The 23,976-nt window shown below is 44.0% G+C and overlaps 1 protein-coding gene across 2 annotated transcripts in view; it reads left to right on the top strand.

Moving 5' to 3' along the window:
* Positions 1-23,532, top strand: part of Asxl1 (ASXL transcriptional regulator 1) — a 61,381-nt gene extending 37,849 nt beyond the window's left edge. Inside the window, exons 2-11 of one of the 2 annotated variants that reach the window (XM_085833193.1) lie at positions 7,310-7,386; positions 11,285-11,405; positions 11,481-11,578; positions 12,609-12,702; positions 13,125-13,277; positions 13,399-13,562; positions 13,657-13,753; positions 16,279-16,384; positions 16,935-17,559; positions 18,765-23,532. In XM_085833193.1, the coding sequence (XP_085689319.1) occupies positions 12,639-12,702; positions 13,125-13,277; positions 13,399-13,562; positions 13,657-13,753; positions 16,279-16,384; positions 16,935-17,559; positions 18,765-21,599 (4,044 nt within the window). In that variant the 5' untranslated portion in view covers positions 7,310-7,386; positions 11,285-11,405; positions 11,481-11,578; positions 12,609-12,638 and the 3' untranslated portion in view covers positions 21,600-23,532. The remainder of the gene's footprint in view (positions 1-7,309; positions 7,387-11,284; positions 11,406-11,480; positions 11,579-12,608; positions 12,703-13,124; positions 13,278-13,398; positions 13,563-13,656; positions 13,754-16,278; positions 16,385-16,934; positions 17,560-18,764) is intronic. The other variant, XM_021150019.3, reaches the window with a different exon arrangement.
* The last annotated feature ends 444 nt before the right edge of the window (positions 23,533-23,976 follow it).

Genomic DNA, 23,976 nt, shown 5'->3' with positions numbered 1-23,976 from the left:
TGTACCTTCTTGAAGGCTTTTAAAAACCTATTATAGTGTTATTACTTTTGGTACTTTGCCTGTAAACTATGGTAATGTTACCAGGAATAAAAAATTAAGGAACTTAACCTACACAAAAGAGTGGGTATGGCAATGCCTGCTTGTAATTCCAGCACTAGGGAGGCTGAGACTGGTGAGTCCTTGGAGCTTGCTGACTACCTAGCCAGCCTAACCAAATTGAAAAGCTCTAGATTTGATGAGAGAGACAGTCTTGGTGGAGGAGGGTGGAGGAGCCAGTGAGACGGCTTAGTGGGGCTGAGGTATAAAAGGACTTGCTACATAAACCTGATGACCTGAGCTTTATCCCTGGAACCCACATGAAGGCAGAATGAGAGAACAACCTTCCGAATGTCGTCTGACTTGTACATCTTCCATGGCATGGATGTGTACACACATACACACACACACATACACACTCTCTCTCTCTCTCACTCTCTCTCTCTCTCTCTCACACACACACACACACACACACACACACACACGCACATGCACAGGTGCAGGGTTGGCTGAGGGGAAGGAGAGGAAAATTAAAACAGTGGAGAGCAACTCTGGCAATCAGCTGTGCACATAAACATATCTAAAAGACAAACAAAAGTATGTTTATTGTTTAGTCCATCCTTCCACCTTTTATAATTATTCCTATTATTGTCACTACCCCAACATCCTTCAGGGCCTTCTTTTTAGCCCTCTTGGACTCTGTTTATTCTCCTGTAGTAATTGTCATCTGGAAATTTACTGCTTCCATATGCTAACCTAGGCCTAGTCCTAGGAGCGTCTAGTCTCAATACTATCTAATTTAGGTCTAGAATGTTTTAAGCCTCTGAGATTTACTGCTGAATCCACTCACCCTTTCTGGGCTCCTTCTGATTTCTTATTGGCTGGTTCAACTCAGTTGTTCTGGCTCAAACTCCTCTCCAAGATGACTGATTCAATCTGGCTTCTTCTTCAGCTTTTGGCTGAATTGTTCTGCTTGGCTTCTAACTAGCAATCTATTCTAATCTTCTGGCTCCTTCTCATGCTCTGTTTCATTCTGTCTTCACCTATGGCTAGCTTGTTCCCTCTCTGCAATCTGTCTCTGTACAACTGTCCCGGTAAAACTGTTTCTTTCCTCTTTTCTCTTGGCAATGCTCGCTCTCGAGTAGCCTCTCTTTTTCTGTGTATTCTCATGAGAGTTGAGCATATGCTATTCAGTCAAGTCTTTCTCCAGTTCATCCCTTTGCCTCTTAGAGATCGTTTTTGGATGTGGTGCTTCCTTCTACAAACTAATTTAACTTCACTGTTTGGGATTAAAGATTAAAGGTGCGTGCTAAGGCTGTCTGTATTCTAGCCAGAGTAGCCATGTTGCTGGATTAACATCCCTCTATATTGACTTTCTAAACTGGATTGGCACTCCTCTTCTCCCATGGATGGGCATTTCACCTATTTATGTTTTGTCCTTTATAAACAACCTCCTTGAGATACATGTTTAGGCGTTTCATCCTTTTTAGGCTCTGACTTCTGCATGATGCCAAATTTACACCCTTGCTCTGAGCCACTTAGTAGAAGTGAAGACTAGATTAGGGAAGAAAATAGCAAGAGTTCTCAATTTAAAATTTGATTTAGCCTTTTGGGTTTTTGTTTGTGGAATTGAAATATATACATACTCACACACTCTGTGTTGTATTGTGCAGACTGAGATTGTGTTCTGTCTGTGGCTCTTAGGAAGAAGTCAGATGGCTGCTTATTCTCTGCCTGACCCAGGCTTTCTCACTGTGCTGGGAACTGGGCTGATCATCTAAGTGCCATTGTCCTATGGAGCTGTTATATAAACTTGCAGCATTATCATTCATATTGTGGAGTATTATGCAACTGAGAAGAAAATTATGAAGTTGCCAATGAAATCATAATTCCCAGAATATATTTTTTAAAACAAAAATGCAGAGTATTATCTACAGTAGGCATTTCAGGGAGTGTATGACTAGAAATGGAAACAGAATAAAATCGATGGGTACATTATCCATGCACAAAAATGTACAAGAAAAAGCAAGCAGTGCAATAGGCCCTGGTTGGGTCGAATGAAGACGTGGAGTGAGATGGTGAAGGAGGGAAGGGACCAGTGACACTTCTTTAAATACTCTAAATATAGCCTGGGTTATGATGTTGATGCATGTCTATAATCCCAGCTATTGGGAGGTAGAGGCAGGCAGGAGTAGGCAGGAATTTGAGGCCAGCTGAGTTCCAGGACAAACAGGGCTACACGGAGAAACCCTGTCACAAAAAAGAAAGAAAAAAGAAGAGAGAGAATAAAAAAAACAAACTATTTTTTGAAGAGCCCAGTGTTCCCAGCACCTGTAAATTTCTTTGGCTGTGTAGCCATCATACTGATTTTTCTCCCTCTCCCCTCCCCTCCCTTCGAGATATAGGCCTCAGGCTGTGTTTGTCATTCCTCTTGTTTCTAGTATGGAGCTCTTGCAGGGGATGCCAGCCCTCCCTGTGTGCCCAGACTGAGGGGTTGGTTTCCCTGAGGCAGGACTTTCATTGCTGACCCAGGCAGATTGGAGGTAGTTGGTTACTTTGTTGGCATTCACATAGCTGTTTTCTTAGTATTAAATGTTTATTATTTTATGTGTATGGATGTTTTGCCTGCACACACATCTTTGTGCTGCTTTTCATGCCTGCTGCCTGTAGATGCTAAAAGATGACATCAAATCAACTGGAACAAGAGCTCCAGACTGTTGGGAGCCGGCATATGGTTGCTGGCAATCAAATCTGTGTCCTTGGGAAGAGCAGTCAGTGCTCCTAGCCATCGTGCCTTCTACAGCCCTCATGTGACAGGCCTTCCTTTATCTGCATCTTGGAAAGTCTCTTCACTTTTCTCCTTTTCTCTCCTAGAGCTCCTAAGATTCAATTTGTTGTAGTTTCTGTGCACATTCTCTGTGTAATTCATTTATGCAGAACACATGTGAATAGAGTTGCTTTTTGAGAAACAGGTATGTGGGGGAGGTGAGCTGTGATTCCACACCTTTTTATTCTGTGTTCTACACTGTGTTAGGAGTTTGGGACGGAGGCCCGAAGTTTTACCTTTGCTTAATTTTTAAAAGGTGAGTTTTATTTTTAATTATGGGCCTGTGCACATGAATGTGCATTCCAGGAGAAGCCAGAGGCTTCAGATCCCCTGCAGCGGGAGTTGGGGGAGTTGTGAGCCACCTGACCTGAGTGCTAGGATCAGAACGCTGGCTCTCTTCTACAAGCACTAGTCCCTTACCAATGAGCCATCTCTGCAAACCTTGACTTTACTTATATTTCATTCTCCAGAACTGCCTTTGAGAGAGGTGCCTGTGTATGACATGTCCTCTGTATTTTGAAATTGCATAATATAATATGAAACAGATCTTTTATTCCTTAGAGTGGGCCTCTTGCTATAATTATAAAACCTGGAAACTTGGGTCTTTTCGTTTGGGTACAGTTTTCAGGTTTTTGTTTTGTTTGTTTTATGTGGGAGTCAGTTCTCTCCTTCTACCCACAGCTGTTTCCTTGGCCTTTGAGTATAATTTCTTAAGGGTTTTTTATTATTTTTTTTGTTATTTGTTTTTATTTTTAATTTTGTGTTTTTAGGTTTACTTATTTTATGTGAATAAGTGTTTTGCTTATATGTATGTCTATGTATCATATACATCCTGAATGTGGAATTTAGTACAGATGTGACCTGCCAATGTGAATGCTAGGATCGAACCAGGGTCCTCTGCAAGAACAAAAGCTTTTAATCATTGTATTATCTTTACAGTCAGTTCTCTGAGAGATAGTACAGTATCTCTGATAACCTGCTTTTAGATCCCAGCATGTGTGTTTATGCTGCTTCATGATTTCCAAAGCATCCTGTGCTTGGGGCTCTTAGAGAATGTTTACTGTGATGATTTATCCTCTTTCTTTCAGCTTCTACTTTTGTTTAATTTTGGACATCTTTCCTCTAACAGCTGTGCTTGAATATCTGCTAGTCCTTGGTGAGTCCTTCATACTGAGAACTGATGGGCTCTGTGCTGTAAGCACTGAGTGACCAGAATAAATAGAAACCTACATGGTTGGGGGTGTGTCCATGGTTATTTGTGATTGAAGATGTGCTCTGTTAATTTTTTCAAGAGAAGGAACAATTTGGTACTTTGCTGCTGTTTGTTTCTGTCTCCACCTCTGTCTCTGGTACTAGGGATTGAACCTAGAACCTTGCATACTCCTTACCCTTGCTCCCTGCTCCCCTGCCTCAGCCTCTGTAGTAGCTGGGAATACAGGCTTAGGCCACTAGACCTGGCAGTCCTTTGAGTGCTTGGTAGTCAGCAAAGACCAGGTAAGGTGGTTTGGGGCTCTCTGGAAGCCCCCCGGGCACACAGCTATTGCGTATACTGATTGCCTTTGCTCCTGTTCACAATGTGGCACTTTACCTCCCTTGGGTTGTGCCTTTTGTCTTCTCTGTCAGAATTTCTTGAATTCAGACTAACTAGAATATAAATAAATCAGTTTTTCCAGAGCTGAAAGAGTATTGCTTGAGTGGCAGAGGTGATCTGAGGAATTGGCTTGTCCAAAATAATAGCAAGTTCTCATTTTTGGCAGCCCTGTGTTTTATTTCTGTCTGCAGTCGTTCGTGATATTTCCCTGTGCCCTGGGGCTGTTGCACTTCTGTCTGGCTTATTGTTAGTGGTTCTCCTCTGTTGCATTAGACTTTGACTTTTCTTCCCCCACTGAATCTCTTTTCCTCTGCCAGCATCTTCTAGATTCTGTATTCACTCTGCCGTCTTTTACTTCCCTTCTCTTTGTGCACTTTCATCTTTATTATTTCTGTTGATGCTTCAAGCAATGAAAGAAGTATGGTTTGTTTGCCATATTTAAACAGGAGTTCAAACTTTAGTGCAGAGATGGTGGGGAGTGACCCTGGCTTCCATACCTCTTTTCCATTCCCACCACCAGCCAGCCTGATTTCTTCCTATCTGTGGACATGAAAATGTGGACTATAGATTTTGTCACTAGAGGTGTGTTTTTACTCTTCTGTCTGTTGTTTAATAGTGTACCATATCAGTCTTCATTTTATTTCTGATACAGATATTAAGGTTTTTCAGAGTGCTTCTATTTTTTTATTACTAAAAACTGTTTGGGGCTGGGGAGAGGCTCAGCAGTGAAGAGCACTGGCTGCTCTTGAAGAGGACACAAGTTTGGTTCCCAGCACCCACTTCGCGGCACACAACCCTCTTTAACTCCAGTTTCAGGTGATCTGATGCCCTTCTCTTGTTCTCTGAGGGTACTGTAAGTACATGTTACACAGATATACAAGGTATCAAAAACACCAATACATATGAAGTAAAAATAAATGATTTAAAATTTTTTTAAATATATTTTTTATGAAAACAAGTGTTTTTGCACAGAAATTCTTTTTAATGTATTCTTTATATGAGTTTCTCTTCTGAAATACAGCCTTATTTTTTCCACATCGTGGCATGCTCAAGCATGTGGAATCTGGACTTTGATGAAATAGTTCATTAAATTTTCTTTACATTTTATACTTTATGAGAAAAGTGGGATTGTAAAACCTCGGTCTTTTAACATTTTTTTGTTATTGTTGTTGATTGCCTTGGCATTCTAAGAGGTAGCTCACAGTTACACCCTACCTCAGCCTTCCAAATGCTGGGATTGTATGTGTGTGCTACTTTGCCCATCCTCTTTCAAATATTTTATTGGGATGTGTGTGTGTGTGTGTGTGTGTGTATATGTGTATATGTATGTGTGCGTGTATGTATGTATGTATGTTTGTGGGTCAACTTGACACAAGCTGGAGTTTTCACAGAGAATGGAGCCTCTCTTGAGGAAATGCTTCCATGATACCCAGCTGTAAGGCATTTCTCAATTAGTGATCAAGGTGTGTGTGTGTGTGGTGGTGGTGGGGGTCCTGTTCATTGTGGGCCGTGCCATCCCTGGGCTGGTAGTCTTGGGTTCTATAAGAATGCAAGCTAACCACGACAGGGAAAGCAAGCCAGTAACATCCCTCCATGGCCTCTGCACCAATCAGTTCTTGCTTCCTGACCTGCTTGAGTTCCAGTCCTGACTTCCTTTGATGATAAACAGCAATGTGGAAATGTAAGCTGAATAAACCCTTTCCTCCCCAATTTGCTTCTTGGCTATGATGTTTGTGCAAGAATAGAAATCCTAACTAAGACAGTCCTGAGACTTGAACTTAGATTGTTAACATTTTCAGAAAATAGCCGGGCGTGCTTTAATCCCAGCACTTGGGAGGCAGAGGCAGGTGGATTTCTGAGTTCTAGGACAACCAGGGCTACACAGAGAAACCCTGTCTCGGGGAGGAGGTGGGAAACGGCAGAAAATGCTGAACCGTCTCTCTGGTCCAGTTTTTTTGCCTGTTTATTTTACTTGGTATGTGTACAGGTTTTGTTTTAAGAACATTAAAACGTATTTGATTGTATATTGCAGGTGGCACTAATATAGTGCTAATAATGTTGCTCTGTTCCCATTCTAAAGTTCAGGAAATTATGAATTCGGAAATAAATGTAGACTTGAGGGTTAACAGGGGGATGGACAGTGAGCCATAGTTAGTCCTGCAGCTGTGAATTGCAGATCACAGAGGAGAGTTTTATTCTTGGTTGATTAAAAACTCCTTTTTGGCTGGGTGTGGTGGTGCATGTCTTTAATCCCAGCACTCGGGAGGCAGAGGCAGGTGGATTTCTGAGTTCGAGGCCAGCCTGGTCTACAGAGTGAGTTCCAGGACAGCCAAGGGTATACAGAGAAACTCTGTCTCGAAAAAAAACCAAAACCAAACCAAAACTAAACAAAACTCTTTTTTGTCACATTGAGAATTCACAAAATTTCTCTCTTAAATTTAAACTGTTAGAGTGTGCTCACTTTAAAATTAACAGTATTTCCTTTGTTCTTTGACAGATCAATGTTGAAATAAGTTTCAAATTTAAAAGAACTATTTTTATATCAAATGTAAGAGAAATGATCACATCTCAGAGATGAAGATATGAGTCAGTGGGTAAGATCACTGACTGGACTTGCAGAGGATCTATGTTTAGTTCCCAGCACCCACATGGCAGTTCACAACTGTATAGATAACTCCAGTCCCAGGGAATCGGGTATCTTCTGACCACCTTCGGTACTAAGCACACTTGCAAAGCACAGGCATGCATGCAGAGAAAACACTCATATACATTAAAATAAACATTCTTTAGAAACAGTGAAATTTTGGGGCTGGCAAGAGGGCTCAGTGGTTTAAAAGCACTTGTTTCATTTATAGAGGAGCCGAGTTTGAGTTCCAGTACCAGAGGATCCTATGCCCTCTTCTGAACTCTGGGTATACAAACATACATACAGGTAAAACACTTGTGTACATAAAATAGATAAATCTAAAATAATGTTAAAAATTAAGTTGTAAGCGTACATAGTTTGCTTTAATAATTTTAATTCTTTCTTTCTTTTTTTTTTTTGGTTTTTTTTCGAGACAGGGTTTCTCTGTGTAGCCTTGGCTGTCCTGGAACTCACTTTGTAAACCAGGCTGGCCTCGAACTCAGAAATCCTCCTGCCTCTGCCTCCTGAGTGCTGGGATTAAAGGTGTGCACCACCATGCCCGGCTAATAATATTAATTCTTAATGATTGATTTATTAAAATTAAAACATAGACATTTTAGATGAAAGTTTAATGGGACCAAGATTCATCATAGTTTTCCCCTTTAGTGACCAATTCAGTGGCTTCTTAGTATATTCATAAAGTTGTACAATGGTTACCATGATACAATTCTAGAACATTTCATTACTCCCAAAAGAAACAAACCTTTTAGTAATGGCATTCATTGTCCCTTCCTTTTAGACCCTAGCAACTGCTTCATTTAATCATTGGTGCAATATTTAAAAGAAGCATCTCCCTGCTGAGCAACTTTTTTAAAATGTTTTCATATTATAATTATGTCATTTCCCCCATTCTCCCTCTGAACCTTCCCCTGTACCTTCTCGCTTGCTCTCTTTCAAATTCATGGACTTCTTTTTTTCTTTTGTGTGTGTGGGCTGTAGGTATATATTCCCAAATACAACCCCCTTAGTCTCTGTGATGTTACTTGTTTGACTGTTTTCAGAGCTGACCATTTAGTGACCAATGGATGTGCTCATCCCTGGGAAAGACTATTTCTTAGTTGCTGTTGTCCTCTGTCTAGTGTTGATGGCTGCTGAGCCTTCCTGTCTCCATTTCAGTTAGTCACTCAGTGTCATACTTGTTCAAGTTGTGTTTAGGCAGTCGTACTGATGAGACTTAATGCTGTAGCTTTTGATAGAGTGCGATTTTCTTCAATGGCCTGTGTTGCAAAAAGAAATTTCCCTGATGAGGGGTGTACTTTCCTAGCTAGACCCTGGAGAAAGATGTCAGTGCTTTTCTTTAATATCAGCAGAAGCTGGTGGCTCTGTGAATTGAGTACCAGCCTGGTCTACATAGTCTGTTGCAGGCTAGCCAGAGCAATATAGCGAGGCCCTGTCTTACAAAAGAGCTTTTGCCCTTACCTTGTTCTTGAAAAATACCTTTGATGTTTGAGGTCCGTTGCTTTTCTATGTGGAGGAGGGGAATGGGGAGATGGCTCACAGGTTAAGTCTACTTACAAAGGAATCTGGTTCAGTTCTAGCACTCACATGGTGGCTCACAACCATCTATTCATTCCACTTCCAGAGGATTTGACATGTTCTCTTCTGGTCTCTTTGGACACCATGCATGCATATGGTATGCATACATACACATGCAAGTAAAACACCCATTCACATAAAATAATAGAACCCACATGGTGGCTCATAACCATCTATAACTCCAGTTTCAGGAGATCTGATATCCTTCCAGGCATTCATGTGCTGTACAGATATATAAAATGTACATATACATAAAATAAATTTAAAAAATAAAAGCAAAACATGATTTTGCTCTCTACTTAGATTTGAACCTTCCTCATAATTTTGCATTTTTTCCCCCTGAGGTTGTATTTTCTCTTGTGGAATTCATGCCTGGGTACTTTATAGTCTGTGTATTCTAACCTCATTTGTGATGTTTTTATTGCTGCTAGTGTTGCTTGCCTTTTTGAGGATATTTATATATTTATGAATTAAGGGGGTTTCATACAACTACCCTAGGCTGTCCTGAGACTCATACTGTAATCAAGAATGACCTTAAGCACCCGGTCCTCTTCCTTCCACTTCCCAAGTGTTGAGGTTGCAGGAATTCATAGATGTTGGGCAAGCATTCACCGACTGAACTGTTCCCAGCCACATGGCTCGAATTTTGCATGTGTTCTTGACCCTTAGAGTCTGATCGGAGTCTGTAGAATCTTAGTTGTGGATATATTATACACTGTTCTGGAAACTGCTGTGTTTGTTTTCTAATCGTGTTTCTTCTTATCATGCATAGGTAGGAGCTGTGGTGTACTGTTTCAAGGCTTAGAGTTTAGTTATTTGTAATGAACAGCCCTTGCTTAGCCTTCTAAGTAAAGTACTTGCTCCTTGCCAGGGAAAGGTTTATCAGATACATGAAGAAAGGAAAATCCTACCTGGGATTTTTGTTTTCCAAAAATTATGTGTGGGTGCCCACAGAGGCCACAGGTGTCATGGAGACTCATGCAGCTTTGAGACACTGCATGTGCTGGGGACTGGATGGGATCCTCTGGAAGAGCTGTGCATGTTCTTGACCACTGAGCCATTTCCCCAGGCCTTGCTTGTCTTTTTTAATTAGATAACCCAAAGTGGACTGTTTAAGCTTCGTGAGCTTAAAGTTTAGTCCTAATGTCTTCACAGCATCATTTATATTTTAAACATTCTACCTATGAGAGAATAGTTACCGGTGTTACCGATTATTCCTTATCTTTTTTTCCAGTTGCTTTGCTATACTATTTATTGGCAGGATCTCATTGTCTAGTCTGAAGTTGGCTATGTAGCCCAGGCAGGCCCTGAACCTGCAATCCTCCTACCTTAGTTGATACTTAAATATTTAAGCATATGTAGGGCCTGGTCAAAGGCACTTGTTGCCAAACCTGAACCTGAGTTTGATCCCAGAGCCCACACATCAAAGGAGAGCGCTAACCTTGAAAGGGGTAAACCTTAACTCCCATGTGTTTGCCCCCCAGTAGTTTAAAACATAATAGAGGATTTTTATAAAATTATACAGATAACTAATAGGTGAATGTGAGCAAAACCCTGCATGGGATGTTTGTGGTGTTCTGTAACAGGTTCTCTGCAGATATGGTCTTATTCCTAAATATGAAGGCAGGGAATAACTACTGAGAACGTTTTTGTTTTTTAATGCTCAACAAGGCTGAGATGTTGGCTAGTGGTAGATCCTAGGTTTTATCTGCAGCACAGTTGGGAGGTTGGTACAACATCTTTAATTTATACAGAGATCAAAATTAAAACTATGAAGTCCCATTGCCCAGTCCATAAGATGGCAATACCAAATATTAGTGAATATTGTGGGACTAGAGCTCTCATACAGTGAGTACTATTGGGAGTGTTTAGGATCGCTAGTAAACATTGTTTTTTTTGGGGGGGGGTGATGACTGTGCATGCCTATAATCCCAACATTTTGGGAGGTGGAAGCAGAGGCAAGAGAATTAGGTGTTAAAGTTTAAACTACACTCTCTCAAAACAAAAAGAAAATAATATTTTAAATCTTAGGATCAGTGGAACAGTCATAGAGGAAGTTGCAAACCTATCTTCAAAAGTAGATGTACTGTGTGCCTGCACTGCCTTTTGGTGATGTTTCTCTGGGATCCATGGGCCTTTGAGCTGATCTGTGCAGGGGGATAGCCAGAGGTTCTCACATGGCAGCATCTTGGTTCACCTGGCTAGCTTTGGGTAGCTACACCAACCAGCCGTTTTACAACAGTTTTCTCAGTGTCCCAGAGATGGCTGCTTTAGGGAGCAGTTGGTCTCCTATGATCCACTGTTCAACAGTAATGGAAAAGAACTGGTAGCCCTCAGCCTGAACAGGATCCAGCATTAGACTGGTAGTAGGACATGTCTCTCTAAGCCTATGGAAAAATTTTGGGGTCATTCTGTCCCTTTCCCTCTGCATCCTATAATGATGGCAAATGCTGAGAAAAATCCAAGGAAATGAATATGAGCATCCTCTTAGCTTTTCAAAACCCAAAGAAACAAGCAAAAAACGAAAAACCATGTGTTTAGGAATGTCTACTTGTGCTTGTTGGATTTGAAAGGTTTTGGTCACTTGAGTCTTAACTTTCTGTCACAGAAAGATGCTGTGCAGTGGTCTAGAAATGCAGCTACAGTGGATGGAGACGAGCCAGAGGACTCCGCTGATGTGGAAAGCTGTGGGTCTAATGAAGCCAGCACTGTGAGTGGTGAAAATGATGGTAAGTGCTAGAGCAAGAGCCAGGAAGAGACTAGGCAGTTCCAAGGGACTAAGCTTTGGCTCTCTTGTCTTGTAGTATCTTTGGATGAAACATCTTCCAATGCATCCTGCTCTACAGAGTCTCAGAGCCGACCCCTCTCCAATCCCAGGGACAGCCACAGGGCTTCCTCACAGGTAATGAGGCTTACTGGTGACAGGATAGAAGAGTTATGTGGATGAAAGCAGACATGTGACAGGGTTTGTTCATCTTCAGCAGATAGTCAGGAGATGTGTTTGAAGAATGGAGAGAGTAAAATTCATTGTTATCTCTTTTACAGTGCTAGGGACTGAATCCAGGACTTTGCAGGCTAGGCAAACACTACCACTAAGCTATATTCTCAGCCCCCTGTCACCTCCATCTGTGACAAGTTCCTTATCTCTAGGATGGGGACAGCAGTGTGTGAATCTCCTCCCCCCCTACCCCCCGCCCTCCCCAAGCTATGGGAAATACTTAGTGTCTTGACATTGGCCCATACCTATACTAGCATTGCCTGGGAGTCTGTGTGCATGTGAACTGTTTTTAGTTTTTTGAGACAGGTTTTCTCTGTATAGCCCTGGCTGTCCTGGAACTCACTCTGTAGACCAGGCTGGCCTCGAACTCAGAAATCTGCCTGCCTCTGCCTCCCGAGTGCTGGGATTAAAGGCGTACCCCACCACCGCCCGGTATGAACTGTTTTTTAAACATTTTTTTTTCTTTATGTGTATGAATGTTTTGCTTACATGTATGTGTGAAATAGATGGATAGTCAGTCAGTCTGGAGTAGGACCTGAAAAGGAATCAAATCTCTTAGAACTAGAGTTACAGATGGTTGTGAGCCGCCATGTGAGTGCAGAGAAGTGTCCTTTGGAAGGGTAGGCGCAGTGTTCTTAAGTACTGAACCATCTTTCCAGACCCTACATGAACTTTTAAATTTTGTGTATGTATATATGTGTGTTCATTTGAACAGTTATGGAGATCAGAGGACAGCTTTGGAGAGTCAGTTCTCTTCTTCCCCTATTGGATTTTGGGATTGGAAAAAAGTCATCAGGTTTCTGCAGAAAGTACCTTTAGACACTGAGCCACATCACTAGCCCCTGACACGAGTGAATGGGGCAGAGCTAAAGGAGTGCTTGTAGTGCTCTGCAGATAACTCTTTTCTTCTTTTAAATTCCTTCTGGGAATACAGGCAAACAAACAGAAGAAAAGGACTGGGGTTATGCTACCTCGTGTTGTCTTGACTCCTCTGAAGGTAAACGGGGCCCACGTGGAACCTGCGTCAGGTATGTATAGTCTCAGTGGTTGTGGTACTTTCTACTAGGGTCCTGGGATCTGCTCTGTCATCAGCTTTTGATTTAGCAGTGTAAGACCAGTAGAGTTATTGAGTCCAAGAAAAGCCTTGATACCCCAGGAAGGCAGTGTATTGTATTGTATCGGATTAGGGCTTTGTGTTGGGTTCTGCCATGAACCCTCTTCTTGACTCCAGGGTTGGCCGTGAACATGTGATGATGGATGACTCTGCCAGTGCTTTGTAAAAGGTGTGGTTTGGCATTCTTTAGTGATATTTTAAGCCAGACCGTGATGTAATGGTTCCTGCCAACTCAGGGCTGGGAGCCAGAAGCATCCCTCTGTTGATAGCAGCATGTCAGGGAGAGCCATGGGGACAGCCGATGATGCTTTTGACAATGAAATGCTGTGCCCTCAGGATTCTCAGGCCGCCATGCAGATGGCGAGAGTGGCAGTCCATCGAGCAGCAGCAGCGGTTCTCTGGCCTTGGGCAGCAGCGCCATCCGAGGCCAGGCCGAGGTCACTCGGGACCCTGTGCCCCTCTTGAGAGGCTTCCGGAAGCCAGCCACAGGTGAGGAGGAGGCGTGTACTTTCCTGCGTGTGAGGGGCTCCCTGCAGGGCTGAATGGGGTTCTCTTAGGGCCTTTTCCCTTGAAACTGAAAATCCTTACTTCTTGCTTCCAAAAACCGCAGGGCAAATGAAGCGCAACAGAGGGGAAGAGGTAGATTTTGAGACGCCTGGGTCCATTCTTGTTAACACCAACCTCCGTGCTCTGATAAACTCTCGGACCTTCCATGCCCTGCCACTACACTTCCAGCAGCAACTCCTCCTCCTCCTGCCTGAAGTGGACAGACAGGTGCCTGTGCACAGCTCCTCTTGGTCTCTGCCTAGGCGGGCTCCTGGTCTCTCAAGTCACCTTATTGTGTTTATCTTATCCTTTGCCCTCCTAGGTGGGGACAGATGGCCTGCTGCGCCTCAGCGGCAGTGCACTCAATAATGAGTTTTTCACCCATGCAGCTCAGAGCTGGCGAGAACGCCTTGCTGATGGTGAGTAGACTTCATCACAAATGTCTTGAGATGCCTGTTGTGTGTGATTATGTTACGAACATTACCTGCTTTTCCAGCAGACCCAGGATCGATTCTTGGCACCGATGTAGAAACTCAGAATTGTCATGTCACTCTCATTCTAGGAGATGAATGTCCTCTTGTGGTCTCTAGGGCACCAGGCATGTACATGGTGCATGGACTTACATGCCTCAGACACCCATATACATCAAGGAAAAAAAAACTTAAGCTCTTACTACTTCAGGCCTTTGCTAAGGTCAAGTGTAAAATCCAAGTACTTTTTTGGTCCACTTCTTTTTGCTCAAAGGATGTTAATGTAAGGTAGGCTTTGCTCGTAGCACAAACACATGGTGGTTAGTAGTAGGACACATTGCTCTGAAAACACAACCTATTAGAGATGCCCATTCCACATCTTCTTTTATCACTAAACTGTACCTGCCTGTGCCTGTCAGTAATGCCTTGTGTGCGCATGTGTGAAAACAGCACCCACAGCAACTTAGTCACTTCCACCACGCTCTGTCAGAGGAACGTAGAGGAAATGCTAAGGTCTGGATTTAATTTTCTAAAGTAGCTTCATGGTGAATGTGTGGAGAGATCCAAGACTACCCTTGAGTTCTGTTAGTTAATATTGGCAGTTTATGTACCAAGTTGGGGTTTATTACAGCAAAACAACATAAAATAGGGGAAAGGCACACAGGTAAGATACAGGGACAGCCAGGCACAGGTTTCTGTGGATTCAAGTAGGACATAAATTAATATTTCAGAAATAAATTGTAATGGTGTGAAAATGTCTACCGGGGGGACTGGAAAAAAGGCTCAGAAGTTAAGAGCACTGGCTGCTCTTCCAGAGGTCCTGAGTTCAACTGCATGGTGGCTTATAACTATCTATAATGTAATCTAGTGCCCTCTTCTGGCCTGTAGGTATATATGCGGGCAGAACATTGTATATATAATAAATAAATCCTTTTTAAAAATGTCTACCAGAGAAGTTTGGTGGACTTTAGCACACAGGATTTTGTTTTGTTTTGCTCTTTAATTATGAGTATGTGTGTCTTTGGATATGTGCATATGAGTTCAGGTGCCTCCAGAGGCCATAGGTGTTAGCTCCCCTTACAGGTAGGTAGTTGTTAGCTACCTAACATGGATTCTCAGAACCAAACTCTTAACCACTGAGCCCTGGTACCCAGGGTTTTATTGGGAGCTGATTCTGTTGGACGCCATTGCTAGTTCTAAAAGGAAACCTGGTGTTTAGTTTTCACCAGCTTCTTTATCAAGAGGTATTAATATGGGCTGGAGAGATGACTCAGTGTTTAAGAGCACTGACTGCTCCTCTGAAGGTCCTGAGTTTAAATCCCAGCAACCACCTGGTGACTCACAACCATCCATAATGAGATCTGAAGCCCTCTTCTGGTGCATCTGAAGACAGCTACAGTGTACTTAGATATAATAGTAAATAAATCTTAATAAAAAAAAAAAGAGGTAATTAATATATAAGGCATTAGTTCCTAAAAAGAAAGCAGATGTCTTTAGCATGAATGATCTAATTATTCATCCAGAGCAGCACAGTGAGCCGCTCGTCACTTAGGGTCGGGAAAGTAGTTTAAATCTAGGTTCCCAGATGCCACCAAATGGCCAGCCTCAAAGATAAACTTTCAGGTATGCTAGAATGGTCTTTTGGTTTTTTTCATTGTCTTGATCAATGTGTTGCTTGCTTTTGATTGATTATAGAGGAGTAAATCTCTGTTATAGTAGAGGCATTAGTTCTGTCCTGAGTTAGGAGAATGCGCTAAGAAGTCCACTGATAGAGGTAGGAGTCATGTTCTTTTTAAAATTGCCTGGTAGGAGCTGGAGATGGTCCCATTGGTAAGGTGCTTACCGTGTAAGCATGAAGATCTGACTTTGATCCTAGGACCCTCACACACATACTTGCAAGCATGCACACACGCACACCACACACACACACACACACACACACCCCTTGTGGTGGCCTGTTGTACCTCAGCAGCAGTAGTAAGTCCAGCACTGTGTAGGTGGCAATAGGCAGGTTACTGGGATTCACTGCCCAGATAGCCTAGGCTAAGTAGTGAGTCCCAGACCAGGGAAAGATCTTGTTTCAAACAAAATATGTACCTTTGGGTAGAGATGTAGAGATGGCTCAGTGGGTAAGAGTACACCCTGTTCTTCCAGAAGACGTGTTTAATTTGTGCACCATGTTGAATGTTCTAGCTCAATGGGGTTTTCTACCCTCTCCTAGTCTCAGCAGGGATCTATCTGTACGTGCCGACATGACATACACTTACAGACAGATAAATAAAAAAAAATTCTGTAAAACAGACCAACTTTGGCCCTCCACATGCATGCATGGGCACATAGGTGGCAGGTACACATGCATGTATGTGCACACACAAAACAGTTAAATGTTTGTTATGGAACCAGAAGACTTAAATGTGTGTAGGGCAGGTATCCAGAATTTATTAAATGGAATAATAATGCATTTTTCTCTTTAGGTGAATTCACTCATGAGATGCAAGTCAGGCTAAGACAGGAAATGGAAAAGGAGAAGAAGGTGGAACAATGGAAGGAAAAGTTCTTCGAAGATTACTACGGACAGAAGTAAGACATTCAGTACTATGAGTTCTGGTCTGGGCTTTTTGTGAGGACAAAGGCAGTTGGCATCCAGATATCTGCCATTCATAGTGGCCATTCATATCTGTGGTTCTGTAGATTGAACAAACTAACTGAGGATTGTTTAAGGAGGAAACCATGGCTCAGTGTGCACAGACTAACAACTGCTGGATGTCATACTTGGTGAGACTAGGTCTGCAGAGACATAAGGGACTCAGCTACCCAACGCTGGGTTAGACTTAGACTATTATAAAGTATCCAGGAGCATATAGACAGGTTATGTTACAAACAAGCTGTTTTGTCTAAGGGATTTAGACATCTACAGGATGTCCAGTATACCAAGGGACAGATGTAGTATGCACATAAAAGCATGGAACTGACTGCAGCTTGACAGTGAAGCTATTGTGGTTTTCTGTGCTTAGTGCTATACACTATGCAGATTTGTTTCATCTGGCTAAGTTATCTGGGTGTATATTGTTCACAGAAATGAGTCACATGCTCTCTGGCCTGTAGTTGATGATGTGAGTTTGATTTGCAGATTGGGTTTGACCAAAGAAGAATCACTGCAGCAGAAAGAGGTCCAAGAGGAGGCCAAAGTCAAGAGCAGTTTATGTGTCTCTGGAGAGTCCGTGCGGCCGCAGCGTGGGCCCAACACCCGTCAACGGGACGGACATTTTAAGAAACGTTCTCGGCCAGATCTCCGAACCAGATCCAGAAGGAATATATACAAAAAACAGGAGCCAGAACAAGCAGGGGTTGCTAAAGATGCAAATGCTGCACCAGAAGTCTCGCTCTCTAAAGAGGCTAAAACCGACTTAGCAGGGGTGAACAGTCCCCCTGGGCCAGATGTGTCCTCTGCAACATCTGGACAGGAGGGTCCCAAGTGTCCCAGTGAACCTGTGGCTTCCCAGATCCAAGCAGAAAGGGACAACTTGGCATGTGCCTCTGCATCTCCAGACAGAATCCCTACCTTACCTCAGGACACTGTGGATCAAGAGACAAAGGATCAGAAGAGAAAATCCTTTGAGCAGGAAGCCTCTGCATCCTTTCCCGAAAAGAAACCCCGGCTTGAAGATCGTCAGTCCTTTCGTAACACAATTGAAAGTGTTCACACCGAAAAGCCACAGCCCACTAAAGAGGAGCCCAAAGTCCCGCCCATCCGGGTAAGAGACTTGGTACTTACTGTCTCAGGTGTCAGATTTCTTTCTAAGGAACTTTTGGGTAGGAGCATGGGAAAGGCAGAGGCTCTTTGGCCCTGGCATGAATTACATGGGGTACAAAACTTTCTGCAAGAAAGCTTTTCTTGGCTGACATAGAAAAATACACTCCTCCTTTTCCTCCTCTTTTTGTTTTGTTGATTTGTTTTGTCTGAGACAGGTTTTCCTGTGTATCCCTGGCTCTCCTAGAACTCACTCTGTAGACCAGGCTGTCCTTGAACTCCAGATCTGCATGCCTGAGCACTGGTACTAAAGGTGTGCACTACCACCACCCAGCGGACAAATCACTTTTTTTGTTGTTGTTGTTGTTAAAATTATCTCAAGATCAAAATCCTGGAGTTTTACTTTTTTGTTAACTGTTACATTGTTTGTTTCACGACCCACAGATCCAATTAGAAATTAAGTTTGAAAGGTGGGTTTGGGGACTAGAGAGATGGATCAGTGGTTAAGAGCACCGACTGCTCTTATGAAGGTCCTGAGTTCAAATCCCAGCAACCACATGGTGGCTCACAACCACCCGTAATGAGATCTCATGTCCTCTTCTGGTGTGTAAAGTTACCTACAATGTACTTACTACAGTGTAGTAAATCTCTGGGCTGGAGCAAGCAGAGGTTCTGAGTTGATTCCCAGCAACCACATGATGGCTCACAACCATCTGTTCAACTACAGTATACTCATATACATAAAGTAAATAAATCTCATATACATAAAAGGAAGGAAGGTAGGTAGATGGTAGGTAGGTGGCTTTGGTGGCCTATCTATATAATCCCAACACTTGGGGGCCTAAGGCTAGAGGAGGATTGCCATCAGTTCAAAGCCAGCTTGGGTTAATAATGAAAACCTTGTTTCAGTGGATACAGGAGCTTGCTGCCAAATCTAATGGGACTCACTTGATGAACAGAGAAAACTGACTCCCATAAGTTGTTCTTGTGGCATGTGTGCATATAAATAAACAATGAATGAGTCTAAAACCAGAATCTAAAAAAGTGGTGAGACTTTCTTGCAGCATAAAATGGCTCTTGATTCAAATTAATTGTTAGGAAAATGAGTTTTCTAGGTCATTACCTCTAAGATGACTTATATTTCAGTTTTACTTTGTAGCTCCTAAGTCAAGTCACCTGTTAAAGTTTTTATTTATGCTTTTCTTGCAGATTCAACTTTCACGTATCAAACCACCCTGGGTGGCTAAAGGTCGGCCCACTTACCAGATATGCCCCCGGATCGTCCCCATCACGGAGTCCTCCTGCCGGGGTTGGACTGGTGCCAGGACCCTCGCAGACATTAAAGCCCGTGCTTTGCAGGCCCGAGGGGCGAGAGGTTACCACTGCAATCGAGAGACGGCCACCACTGCCATCGGAGGGGGGGGTGGCCCGGGTGGAGGTGGCAGTGGGGCCATCGATGAGGGAGGTGGCAGAGACAGCAGCAGTGGTGATGGTAGTGAGGCCTGTGGCCACTCTGAGCCCAGGGGAGCCCCAAGCACCCCTGGAGAGAGTGCGTCAGATCTACAGCGAACACAACTACTGCCGCCTTGTCCTCTGAATGGAGAGCACACTCCAGCTGAAGCTGCCAAGCCCAGAGCCAGAAGAGAGGACTCAGCTTCTCTCAGAAAGGAAGAGAGCTGCCTGTTGAAGAGGGTCCCAGGCGTGCTTACAAGTGGGCTGGAAGATGCCTCTCAACCCCCTATTGCTCCCACTGGAGACCAGCCGTGTCAGGCTTTGCCCCCTCTGTCCTCCCAAACTCCAGTGGCCGAGATGTTAGCAGAGCAGCCTAAATTGCTTCTAGATGATAGAACTGAGTGTGAGTCTAGTAGAGAAGATCAAGCACCCACCATTCCCTCAGAGAGTAGTTCTGGACAGTTTCCATTGGGAGATCTATTAGAAGGAGGAAGTGACCAGGCCTTTGATAATATGAAGGAGCCTGTAAGTATGACACCTACTTTTATATCTGAATTGTCATTAGCTAACTACCTACAGGATAGGCCTGCTGATGATGGATTAGGGTTTGGTGCTGCAGGCCTACTCATAAGGGAAAGTAGTAGACAAGAAACTTTGACGGAGGCTTTTGCATCTGGCAGTTCTACCTCCTGGGTGCCCATTCTGTCAAATTATGAGGTAATAAAAACATCTGATCCAGAATCCAGAGAAAACATACCATGTCCGGAGCCCCAGGATGAAAAAGAGTGGGAGAGAGCTGTTTCCCTCATTGCAGCCACAGAAAGCGTGCCCCAACCTGAGAGCTGCATTTCACATTGGACACCTCCTCCAGGAGCTGTGGGCAGCACTGGAAGTGACAGTGAGCAGGTGGACCTTGAAAGACTGGAAATGAATGGCATCTCTGAAGCACCAAGTCCTCACAGTGAATCCACAGATACAGCCTCTGACTCCGAAGGCCATCTCTCTGAGGACAGCAGTGAGGTTGATGCAAGTGAAGTCACAGTGGTAAAGGGGTCATTAGGTGGGGATGAAAATCAAGACTGGGACCCATCTGCCTCACTGTCCAAGGTGAACAATGACCTAAGTGTGCTTACAAGGACAGGAGGGGTGGCTGCTTCTCAGAGCTGGGTGTCTAGAGTATGTTCAGTCCCACACAAGATCCCAGACTCTCTGTTGCTGTCCAGTTCTGAGTGCCAGCCCAGGTCTGTGTGCCCACTGAGGCCTGGCTCTTCAGTGGAGGTTACCAACCCACTTGTGATGCACCTGCTGCATGGTAATTTGCCCTTGGAGAAGGTTCTTCCTCCAGGTCACAGAAGCAGCCGACTAGAGTCATCACAGCTGCCACTTAGAGAACAGAGCCAGGATAGAGGCACTCTACAAGGTACAGGGGAAGACAATCGTCTAGCTGCCAGAAGCAACCCTGGTTCTGCACAAACATTGAAAGAGTCTATTCTGGCCCAGAGCTATGGAGCAAGTGCTGGTCTTGTCAGGGCAATGGCCTCCAAGGCTCCTGCAATGTCCCAGAAGATTTCGAAGATGGTTCCAAGTTTAGACTCACAGCATCCAGTGACAGAACTGACACCTTCCTCTGGCAACCTGGAAGAAATAGATTCCAAAGAGCATCTCTCTTCCTTCCTTTGTGAAGAGCAGAAAGAAGGCCATTCCCTGTCTCAAGGCAGTGATCCAGGTGCGGCCCCAGGCCAATGTCTAGGAGATCACACTACCTCCAAAGTGCCATGTTTCTCCTCTACAAATGTGAGCCTCTCCTTTGGATCTGAGCAGACAGATGGGACCCTGAGTGATCAGAACAATGCTGGTGGTCATGAGAAGAAACTATTTGGTCCCGGGAATACAGTTGCCACCCTTCAGTGCCCCAGGTCTGAAGAGCAGACACCACTACCTGCTGAGGTCCCTCCAGTGTTTCCCAGTAGGAAGATAGAACCAAGCAAAAACTCTGTGTCTGGTGGTGTGCAAACTACAAGGGAAAACAGGATGCCCAAACCACCACCTGTCTCTGCTGGCAGCATCAAGACAGAGCAGACATTTTTGAGGGATCCTATTAAGGCAGATGCAGAGAACAGAAAAGCTGCAGGGTACAGTTCTCTGGAACTAGTGGGTCACTTGCAAGGGATGCCTTTTGTTGTGGATCTGCCTTTCTGGAAGTTACCCAGAGAGCCAGGGAAAGGGTTCAGTCAACCCCTGGAGCCTTCTTCCATCCCTTCCCAACTCAACATCAAGCAGGCTTTGTATGGGAAGTTGTCTAAACTTCAGCTCAGTCCCACCAGCTTTAATTACTCCTCCAGCTCTGCTACCTTTCCCAAAGGCCTTGCTGGTGGTGTGGTGCAGCTGAGCCACAAAGCCAGCTTTGGTACAGGCCACACTGCATCACTGTCCTTACAAATGTTCACTGACAGCAGTGCAGTAGAAAGCATCTCTCTCCAATGTGCATGCAGCCTGAAAGCCATGATCATGTGCCAAGGCTGCGGAGCATTCTGCCATGATGACTGCATTGGACCTTCAAAGCTCTGTGTATTGTGCCTTGTGGTGAGATAATAAATTATGGCCATTGGAAACATTGTACATTTAGTGTGTGTATTTTAATAATGGTTGATCTTAAATCTGTATACAAAATATCACTGATATAATGAACTCTCTCTCTAGACAAGATAAATCTTGCCTCCCCATGAGATTTATAGTGCTGAAGCCCTCTGTCACTTGACACCCTTCTAGCCTTGCTGGAAGGGTTTTCAGGGAGATGGGGGCACTATGGTTGCCCAAGACCATCCAGCCTAAACCCTCTTGTAGTCAGGCAGTATAGTGTGGCAGGACAACCTGTCTGACACCTAAATGAACTTGAAATTGAAGCCGGAAGGTTGGGTTCTCCATGGATGGAACTCACCTGCCTGAACTGAGCAGGAATGTCAGTCTTCCACTGCCCCTCCCTGCCATCTTCTGCTACTTAGCTTGGGAGTTGATGGTTGCAGAAGCCACACAGGGTTAAAGTAAATTCTGTCTTTGCCCACCAGGGGATCAAACCCCTGCTGACCTTGATATCATATTTCTGTCATTTGCCAGTTGATGGAGCCAAGTTGACCTTTGGTTCTGGTGCTTCACCCAGTTTGGAACTTTAATCTGTAACCCATGGATCCACAGATTTTCTTGGAAGCTTGAATAGCCCTTCTTGGACAATGGGGTCTGGAAATAGGGCTGTCTGCTTATGGAAATGCTATCTGTAGACCTTGAGAGTCAACTGTACAGATGTTTGCAGGTGACTCCTGCTTGCCACCCACCCGTCATATTTGATTCTGTGGGAGTGGGCACCCATGCACCTGTGTATGTGAAAGTCATTTTACATTTCCAAGCAGTCTGTTTCTTATTTTTATATTTTAACTCTATTCTTGGATGTATAAAGTGAACTTTTTCGCTTCTGTAAGTATGCTCTATGCACCTCTAACGTTTTCTCCTGTATTTATATGTTGTACACAGTACTGGCCAATTCTGTAAATGGATGTATTGTACAGAGAACATGAACGTCTCTTCCTTATTTTACGTCTTCAGCACCCTTGATTAAAATGGTGTCGTTTACTTATGTGCACCAATTGTCAAAACCACTGAGTGCTGTGCTGCCTATGTGAGAAGGAAGTTACTGACTTGTGACCTATGCTTGGCCCTGTGCCTAGTCACCTGTCACCAGGGATTCTACTACAGTCTGCGCGCCACAGATAGCTGCTCACACACCATTGAGCAAACGTGTCTTGTTCCTTGTATCTCTTTTCTCCCAGCCCTGAGTGGCTGCGCTGCTGCCATATGTGACAAATGGTCCTCACCAGTGTTAAGTGCTCTGGACTCATGGGTGAGTTCCTTGGACGGCCCCAGACAGGCTTCTGGATCTGGCTCCAGGGGCATCACCTGTCAAAGCAATATTGGGGATCGCTAGGCTCCTTTCAACTTACTTTTCACAGTAGGTTTCAGGGGAACAAAGCCATGCCTGCTGCCTGCCTCTCCTAACATGGTTCCATCAAGTAGACACCCTTTGTATTTGACCTCTTCCCAGTTCCTGCCCTGTCTCTGTATCTTTACTTGAAAGTTGGGAGTCCTTGTTTAATTTAGGTCTGTCTTGTGTGACTGTTTCTGTATGAAGTATAAAAATTTGTGTGCCTTGAGCAAGTCTCATTTTCTTTGTAAGCTGCCTCTCCCACCATTTCATCTGAGGTTGCTGTCTTTTTGGTGGGGAGGGGTATAGGGAACCCATCAGGTATGAGTGAGGAGCCGGTAGTGAATTCAGTATTGGCCAAGTCCATGTTGTGTGCTCAGAAGTCTCTTTACCAAAGACCAGGAGCAGGAGCCAAGCATGTCCAGTCCTCTTCTGAGACCTCTGAGGTCTCAAAAGAGAAACTTGACAGTGTCTGGTCCATGGGGCTGCTCAGAAAAGCGCTGCTCTTGTATGTCTCATTGGTATTGGAAAAATAAACCTGTACAACCTGCACTTGACTCCCTGTCATCTGTGGCTGCCTGTGGGTGTGGGGAGGTGGGGTTAAGTGCAGAGCCAGATGGTTCCATCAAGTAGACACCCTTTGTATTTGACCTCTTCCCAGTTCCTGTGTGCAGTGAATTGGCAGCTCCACTGGTCTTTGGACTCTTGATTTTGGTGGATATTACCAATGGGTGTAGTAGAGCCAGAAAGCTAATGGGAGTGATGGGAACTATAATGGTCAAAGTTCCTCCTGCCAGGAACTAACTCATCTACACCACTCGCGACCTCCTGGCAATGACTAGTTCTGGCCTTGTTCATGGTGTGAGGCAGATACAGGGTCACTACTGTTTGAACAAGCCTGAGTGGATGCCTAGTGCTTCAGGGACAACTACTTCAGGAGTGCTTAAGTACAGGGTTTTACAATTGCATTTGAAAATAACCAAGCAGAACGGACGT

The sequence above is a fragment of the Mus caroli genome, unplaced genomic scaffold, assembly GCF_978045245.1.
Source record: "Mus caroli unplaced genomic scaffold, Mus_caroli_1 scaffold_2, whole genome shotgun sequence".
Lineage (NCBI taxonomy): Eukaryota > Metazoa > Chordata > Mammalia > Rodentia > Muridae > Mus > Mus caroli.
The sequence above is the reverse complement of the archived record's forward strand: the minus strand, read 5'-3'. Positions and strand labels throughout refer to the sequence as shown.